At 34.3% G+C, this 8713-nt stretch overlaps 2 protein-coding genes across 2 annotated transcripts; one reads left to right on the top strand and one right to left on the bottom strand.

The window, feature by feature from the left end:
- Nucleotides 1-280: 280 nt before the first annotated feature.
- On the bottom strand, nt 281-1707 carry LOC140960806 (uncharacterized). Its single transcript, XM_073419087.1, has 4 exons — nt 1423-1707; nt 1020-1111; nt 390-432; nt 281-306 (listed from the first exon to the last, which is right to left on the bottom strand). Exons 1-4 carry the CDS (start codon nt 1655-1657, stop codon nt 293-295), a joined length of 384 nt encoding a protein of 127 aa, XP_073275188.1. The 5' UTR covers nt 1658-1707; the 3' UTR covers nt 281-292.
- A 2355-nt stretch (nt 1708-4062) lies between these two features.
- LOC140961972 (late embryogenesis abundant protein D-34-like) lies at nt 4063-8303 on the top strand. Its single transcript, XM_073420777.1, has 2 exons — nt 4063-4532; nt 8100-8303. Exons 1-2 carry the CDS (start codon nt 4197-4199, stop codon nt 8133-8135), a joined length of 372 nt encoding a protein of 123 aa, XP_073276878.1. The 5' UTR covers nt 4063-4196; the 3' UTR covers nt 8136-8303.
- The last annotated feature ends 410 nt before the right edge of the window (nt 8304-8713 follow it).

Here is an 8713-nt window from a genome sequence, read left to right as displayed (position 1 = left end):
AAACTTTGTAAATATTTGTACTTTCTGTCCAAGAATCACTTACAAATTAAATCTGGTCCAAGGTAACCTAAAAGGAAAGCAAAATTTAATGCATTAAAACTTATCGTATTAATTAGCATAACTTCACATTCTCAAATGTAAATAATATTATAAGGTTTATATACAAATTATAATTATTTTTATATTTTATGAAAAAAAACATTACTCGACATTGGATTAGCCGCGTCAAAATTCTATGTCACACCGGACGTAAATCATCTGATGGATAACAACAACCATGCATCTTATGGTATCATTGTATCAGCTCTGCGGATGAACAACATAAAATATATCAGCTCTGCGGATGAACATATTTTTTGTTGTTGATCATCTGGTTGAATAAATATTACCATGCAAATATTCTTCACGCAATAACATCAACTGTTCTGCGACCTGTTTTACAATAAACAAACAAAAAAAGAATTAAATAATAATTACTAATTAAGTATCTCAAAACACAAAACAATTACATGCATCATCTTCCAATATTGTAACTAAAATTTTTGGGACACACGGTTTCAAAGATCATAGCTTCGAAACTCCTGGAATGCAACAGCGTTATACCTTTCTTCAACGATGAAATTATGTTTTTGGTTATATAACTTTTATTTTTTCATTTTTGGTCTTGTTATCTGTTAAATCACAGTTGTAATAAACTAATTTACATTTTTTTTTCAATTTTAGTCTTTTTGAACCAAACACTAACATAACATCAAACAAATCAGCAATTTCCAATGTCATATCATAGTTTTCTGCGCCATGTATGAGCTCCGATGAAAATGAATAAATTCAAAGCACATATCTATACAAAGACCAACTTAGTGCACAACTTGAAAATAATTTGAACTAGAAATAAAAATGGACAAATTGGAGACCAAATCTGCAACTCCCCTAATGTATGGGCTCCCATAAAATCGAGCTTTAAATAGTTTGGGCTTATAATTATTGCCAGTATTAATTAATAATATTAATAAACAGACCTCCTCTATGCTGCCATCCTCAATCTCTGTGTTGAAACTGAGTAACAATCTTTCATGCAGCAGATTTTCCAATTCTTCTACTTCAAGTAACTCTGTAATATATTCAGAGCTAGGGTATTATCAAACTATGAACCAATCCTTGAATTCCCTCTCAAGTTTAAACCAAAAATATAATGAAATTTTTATATATAAATTTCTTGATGATAAAAATTTCATCCTCCAAACGTTTTCAGGCTGAGAAATGATGGGACGGATCTATATAATTTGTAGGAGGGTGGTAGATCTTTAAAATTAAAAAAAAATTCAAATTTTATCTATAAAGCTTTTAAAAAATAATATGATCAGTAAACATAGACTGCATGCATTTCGCATACTGATACTGCTAGATGCATCCATGGCTTACCTTGAGAATGAAAGAGCCAGAAGAGTATATCAGAGCCAAGTTTCTTTGATTTCAGCCGGGAATTACCGCCACCCCACTCGTTCTGAACCGCCATCTGAAGGGCGGTCCAACCAGCCAGAAGATCTGAAACCCTTTCTTCGACAGCAACAATGCCTTGTTTTAGGATAGAAGAAGAAGAAGAGGGTGGAGGCCGTTTTGCAGCGATTGCTTCTCCGCGTGCATTCACGGTTTCCATAGCCTTTTCCCCTCCTCTCTCGCCGTAGAGAAGGGAAAGTGGAGGGAGGAAAGAACGCCAAAATGGTCATTGTTGCTGTGGGATAATGTAAATATGTAGTTTGTTAGGGGGAAATGGGGAGGAAGAAGAGAAAATTTTGGGATGCTCCGAGCCATTCAATGGTATGTAGGGATCCATCATTGGCATTTCATAATAAAGCATAATACATTTTTTTGACTATATATTAGCATTAAGTTATAATTAAAAAAATATAATTTTATATACACTAACATTTTTGTTAAAATGTATAATTACTGGAATAAATTTATCTGAATTTTTATTTTTTCTTATTAAAATACGAGCGCGTGTTTGGCGAGAAAAAAAATAGTATCTGCAATATTTCTTGTAACATTCTCCGTTACATTGATAATTGGTTTCCATGTGCATGAAATTATAAATGTCACACCAATAAAAATTGGCAAAAACTTGTGTGAGACGGTCTCACGGGTCGTATTTTGTGAGACTGATCTCTTATTTTGGTCATCCATAAAAAAATATTACTTTTTATTGTAAATATCGATATGGTTGACTCGTCTCACAGATAAAAATTCGTGAGACTGTTTCACAAGAGACCTACTCATAAAAATTATATGCTTGACAATATTATAAGAAATTACAGGAAATGTTATAAGTAATTTTCTCCTGAATACTTTGGAACATAAAATTTGGTGGAGAATATCAACTATTTTTTTAGTTGTTATAAAGCATAATATATAAGAAATTTTCCATGATATAATTTTCATTTTAAAAAAAAAACAAATATTATTAATTGATTTTAATATTTTTTTTTGGAAATATATATTTGGCGATATCCACATATTACATTTAATTTAACTCAATTTTTCAGTGGTTATTTTTCCATGTTCATCGCATATTGCATGCAGTGGGGGAGCCGGGAGAGTCTATGCTCCTCCTGAAGTTTTACTCTCATTACCTAATTAATTGATATGTATCATTTTTTTTTATTTTTTTCTTTTTCTTTTATACATTTTTTATTTTTCTTTCTCCTTCTTTTTTCTTTTTTGTTCTTTTTCCTCTTCATTTTTATTATTTCTGGCTTTTTTAACCATTAGTATATATTTGCTACAAGAATTCAATTTAGATGTAAAATTTAAAATTGAAACTCTAAATCATAAATTTTAAAAATTACAAAGAATTTACATTTTTCAATAAATAAAAAAAAATCAATCTATCTCTGCTAAAATATTTATCATCCACAAATAAGCAAAACTGTTTTTACCAATTTTGTAATTTTTTGTGGTAAAATTGAAATTCTTATAATCGGAAATTTTGAAATTAAAAATGATAATAACTTTATTTTCGTTTTTTTTAAAAAATGCATTAAATGTCACAACAGTTATATTTTGATTTTAAATTCAAATTTATTAGTTTTTATGTTCATAATTGTATTGTTGAGCAAAAAATATATTTTTGTACATAAAATTTTGATTACATAGCACATTGATATATGCCAAATTTAATAAAATTTAACTAAAATACATATGTTTCCACTCATAACAAAGGCAAAAACTTGTGTGAGATGGTCTCACGGGTCGTATTTTGTGAGACAGATCTCTTATTTGGGTTATCCATGAAAAAGTATTACTTTTTATGCTAAGAGTATTACTTTTTATTGTGAATATCGGTAGGATTGACCCGTCTCACATATAAAGATTCGTGAGACCGTCTCACAAGATACCTAGTCCATAACAAATGATATATTTAAATTTCAAAACTTAAGTACGTTAAATTATTTTTGTATGGGGTAAAAATGCATTTTAGTGAAATTTTGTTGAAAAAACCCTAATTTGACTAACTTGTATCAATTACGTACGTCATCAATAAAATCAATCTGATATTAGTTGAAATTTCATGTCAAAAAGTTTTTTTTTTTTTATTTTTTAGAGTTTAAATTTTGTTATTTTACCATTTGAAATTGACTTAATGTAAGTAAATATTAATGTTCAGATGATTAGAAAAAAAATCAATTTTAAAAGAATAACAGGTTAAGATTTTTTGTTTTTGTTTTTTTTTTTAAAAAGAAGAGTAAATAAAATCATTAAATAAAAAAAAGAAATAGAACAATAAGAAAAAACAAAAAAAATTAATAATAATAAAAAGGACAAATGTCAATTAATTAGATAGGGGGAGGAGGATCAGAGTGAAACGAGGAGTAGGTTTTTTGTGAGACGGTCTCACGAATATTTATCTGTGAGACGGGTCAATTTTACCGATATTCACAATAAAAAGTAATACTTTTAGCATAAAAAGTAATACTTTTTTATGAATGATCCAAATAAGATATCCGTCTCACAAAATGCAACCTATGAAATCGTATCACACAAGTTTGTGCACAGTAGCCCTTTTTTCCTCCTCATTTCGTTTAGTTCTGCCAAGTGTAATGTTCTTCGACACCGTCTTAGGATAGGATTTCTTCCCAACTACCTTTAATCCATCGGAAATTCGGCACATACAGAGAACTGGATCGGAAGGGGAAATTATGAGCCAAGAACGACCGAGAAAACCACCGGCGGTGGAGCAGCAACAAGAACCACCCACTAAATACGGCGACATCTTCCCAGTCTCGGGTGAACTTTCAAGCAAACCTGTTGCGCCGGGAGATGCTGCCATGATGCAGTCTGCAGAAACATCTGTATTGGGGAAGACTCTAAAGGGCGGCACCGCCGCAGTGATGCAGTCGGCGGCCACCAGGAATGAAAGGGCCGGTGTCGTGGGCCACCGAGATGTTACAAAGGTCGTGGAGAATGAAGGCGTGACGCTCGTGGAAACCGATCTACCAGGAACCCGTGTCATCACGGAATCTGTAGCTAATCAGGTAAGTTCAACATTCAAATCAATTCACATATTCATCGATTATCACTTATAACTCACCTCATACCAAGAACTCAATCTTGAGAAGAAATTTCCCATTTTAACAAACAAATCCCGCCCCAACTAGAAAATGATTAATTCGCAGGTTCTCTGGCGAAGAATTGTTTGAAAAATTGCTAACTACAATAGCGTAGTAACGAACTTACAGAGATAAAGCAATAACCGAAACAAGTGTGGTGTTTACAGTATGACTATCGAGTAAAAGAAAGCAAAACCAAATCAAGGTCTGTAGCATGTACAGTTTCTTTAAAACAGATTCGTCTCCTCCTGTATGTACTTCGAGGATGGTCTTGGACGTCTGTTTCCCAGGATACAACGGAACAACCAGCAGTGAATTAGCACGAGACACTACTACGGCGAACTGAAAACGTACATTTACTTTATCACCGAGATTTAACGGAGGCCAAATGAAAAGCTAACAATATGAAATGCAAGAGAATGCTTGAAATAGAAAAGATTTTCATATACTTGAAATGAGGAAATGAACCCCACTATTTATAAGCTCCAAAATGCACACCAAGAGTCATGCAAGATTAATTAACTCAATTAATCTTCCCATTAACTCAAGAATATGAAGAGCCAAAACTCTTCAACTAACTCAAGAATGTAGAAAGTCAAAAAACACTCCACAAGAATGAGCCATAACCAACTCAAGAATGTGGAGAGCAAAAAGGCACTCCCACATTCATGAGATATAAGTTTTATTCAAATTTCCAACAATCCCCCACATGAATGAAAATGATACAAATCTTGGTGATAAAGTTCTACAGTTGAATCCTGCATATCCAATTTCAGTGCTCTTTATGTATACACATTTGTCACATTCACTGAATTTAAATGCACTTTCTATCATGGCTTTATCAAATTTTTCGTGCCATTGCTTTGGTGCTTGTTTTAAGCCATACAGAGACTTCACCAGTTTACAAACCTTATTTTCTTGCCCAGTCGCAGAAAATCCTTCAGGTTGTTCCATATAAATTTCCTCTTCTAAATCTCCATTTAGAAAAGTTGTCTTTACGTCCATTTGGTGTACTTCAAGATTCCGCAAGGCGGCAATCGCAAGTATCACACGAATAGAGGGTATTCTCGATACAGGAGTATATGTGTCAAAGTAATCAAGCCCTTCACGTTGATGGTAACCTTTAATTACCAATCTAGCTTTATAATTATCTATGGTTCCATCTGATTTCATTTTCCTTTTGAAAACCCATTTACAGCCTAGTGGTTTGCTTCCCGGAAGAAGATTTACTAACTCTCACGTATGATTTTGTAAAATGGATTCCATTTCAGAATTGATAGCCTCTTTCCATAGAGGTCCCTCAGATGAACTCATTGCTTCCTTGAAGCTTTGAGGTTCACTTTCCATCATGAAAGTGATGAAATCCGGACCAAAGGATTTCTCAGTCCTAGCTCTCTTGCTACGTCTAGGTTCAATGTCTTGATCAAACTTTTGTTCTTCATCAATTGTCTCATATAATATTTTGGATGAACCTGACTCTTCCTTAGATTTGTATGGAAACATGTGTTCAAAGAACGAAGCATTTCTTGATTCCATTATCGTATTCTTGCGAATATCCGGTATTTGAGATTCATGTACAAGAAAACGATATGCACTACTGCTTTGAGCATATCCAATGAAAATGTAATCAACAGTTTTTGGTCCTATCTTTACTTTCTTTGGAGTGGGTACTGCTAATTTGGCAAGACACCCCCACACTCGCAAGTATTGGTAGGAAGGACTTCTACCTTTCCATAACTCATATGGACTTTTATCTTGCTTCTTTCGGAGCACCTTATTTAAAAGGTAATTTGCTGTTAGAACAACTTCCCCCCACATGTTCTGTGGTAACCCAGAACTTAATAACAACACATTCATCATTTCTTTTAAGGTACGATACTTTCTCTTCGGCTTCTTACACTCAGAGGCCTTGTGACACATACCATCACAGTTGTAGCATTTCCCAGAAAACTTTTTCTTCGAAATGCCTTCTTTGGGTCCCAGGTTCAACCTTTTGGAGGAGGAAAATGTTCTTTTTTTCGAGCTTTGACCATGCTCAACAACATTTGCTTTAGCAGCAGTAGGAGAAAACAATCTTCTTTCCGAACTCTTGTTGTCTTCCTCGATGCGACGTCGAACAATGAGCTCTTCAACATTCATCTCCTTGCGCTTGTGCTTCAAATAATTTTTGAAGTCCTTCCAAGCTGGTGGTAGCTTCTCAACAATAGCAGTCACTTGGAATGATTCGCTCAAAATCATCCCCTCACCGTGAATCTCGTGAAGAATCACTTGGAGTTCTTGAACTTGGCTGATAACCGGCTTTGAATCCACCATTTTAAAGTCCAGAAAGCGGCCAACAAGAAATTTCTTGGCCCCGGCATCCTCGGTTTTGTACTTTCTGTCAAGGGATTCCCACAGCTCTTTATCCGTTTTTTTCTCAAAACACGTTGTAGAGCGAATCAGCCAATCCGTTTAGTACATAGTTTCGGCATAAGAAATCATTATGATTCTATGCCTCCACCGCACTAACAGATTCAACATCTCCCTCACCCTCTGTGAGTTTAGGAGCATCCTCAGACAAGAATCTGGCCATGTTCAGCATCGTCAAGTAGAACAGCATCTTCTGCTGCCACCTTTTGAAGTTCACACCAGTGAACTTTTCAGGCTTTTCACCATGACTGGCTGGGACAGCAACCGCAGCAGCACGTGGGGTAACATGAGGGACAACTTGAGCCACAGTAGGGACAACATAAACAGTTTCCTTTTGCACGCTGGTTTCAGTAGCCATATCTGAAACAAACCACGTAATGAGTAATCTGTTTTAAGTTTGTTAGAAAAATTGCTAACTACAATAGCGCAGAAACGAACTTGCAGAGATAAAGCAATAACCGAAACAAGTATGGTGTTTACAGTATGACTATCGAGTAAAAGAAAGCAAAACCAAACCGAGGCCTGTAGCATGTACAGTTTTCTTAAAACATATTCGTCTTCTCTTGTATGTGCTTCGAGGATCGTCTTGGACGTCTGTTTCCCAGGATACAACGGAACAACCAGCAGTGACTTAGCACGAGACACTACTACGGCGAACAGAAAACGTACCTTTACTTGATCACCGAGATTTAACGGAGGCCAAATGAAAAGCTAACAATATGAAATGCAAAAGAATGCTTGAAAGAGAAAAGATTTTCATGTACTTGAAATGAGGAAATGAACCCCACTATTTATAAGGTCCAAAATGCACACCAAGAGTCATGCAAGATTAATTAACTTAATTAATCTTCCCATTAACTCAAGAATATGAAGAGCCAAAACTCTTCAACTAACTCAAGAATGTGGAAAGTCAAAAGACACTCCACAATAATGAGCTATAACCAACTCAAGAATGTGGAGAGCCAAAAGGCACTCCCACATTCATGAGATATAATTTTTATTCAAATTTCCAACCAGAATAACATTAATTTTGATCCATTTTTTGGGAAACTAATTAAGGTTGTTTACATGATATGACTACAGGTTATAGGACAGCATGTTCAACCGCACCCGCAGTGAAAAATCAGGCCAGGAAAATTATGACACAGTGGCTGAAGAATGTTTATGTATCTGTAATCAGAGTGTAGAAATTAAATAAATTCAGAAATGTTTGTAGAATTAAAGTTTTGTTTACAATTTTGATTGGGATTTTCAGAATTAATGAAGGGTAAAATTGAACATTTGAATTTCTTATAACATGTTATAAACTCATATGACAATATATTTTAAGATGTATATGTCACGCAGAACAAATTTTAACAATTTTGGGGTATGAGTTTAGTTAAAAAAAATAAGTTTTTAAATCTAAATTATTACTTGTTCATATTCTTTTAGTTTCATAACAACTTTTTCGAATTAAATCCAAGAATCCGGGTGAATCTAATTTTTTGAGTGAGGACTCAACCCCCCGCACGGTATGACTTGTTACGATACGGCTCGGTATAGCAAGGGAAATCAAATCTGATTTTTAAGTTTATTGGACTTAGTTGCACAACCGACCTTCAAATATGGATGAATACTATCCAATGCGGACTTTGACGCATTGACAACCTTGATCGAATGTATGATCTATTGATTCAAACACTACTTATGAGATA

This window comes from Primulina huaijiensis, chromosome 16, assembly GCF_012295235.1.
Source record: "Primulina huaijiensis isolate GDHJ02 chromosome 16, ASM1229523v2, whole genome shotgun sequence".
In the NCBI taxonomy this organism is placed as follows: domain Eukaryota; kingdom Viridiplantae; phylum Streptophyta; class Magnoliopsida; order Lamiales; family Gesneriaceae; genus Primulina; species Primulina huaijiensis.
The sequence above is the reverse complement of the archived record's forward strand: the minus strand, read 5'-3'. Positions and strand labels throughout refer to the sequence as shown.

Bases quoted from the DNA above. Each gene is read 5' to 3' on its own strand.
- LOC140960806 (XM_073419087.1), bottom strand. From the start codon at position 1,657: ATGGAAACCGTGAATGCACGCGGAGAAGCAATCGCTGCAAAACGGCCT. The intron at 1,112-1,422 runs GTAAGCCATGGA...AATATATTACAG, and splicing joins CTGGCTCTTTCATTCTCAAG to AGTTACTTGAAGTAGAAGAA. The intron at 433-1,019 runs GTCTGTTTATTA...ATTGTAAAACAG, and splicing joins AGGATGGCAGCATAGAGGAG to GTCGCAGAACAGTTGATGTT.
- LOC140961972 (XM_073420777.1), top strand. From the start codon at position 4,197: ATGAGCCAAGAACGACCGAGAAAACCACCGGCGGTGGAGCAGCAACAA. The intron at 4,533-8,099 runs GTAAGTTCAACA...ATATGACTACAG, and splicing joins CGGAATCTGTAGCTAATCAG to GTTATAGGACAGCATGTTCA.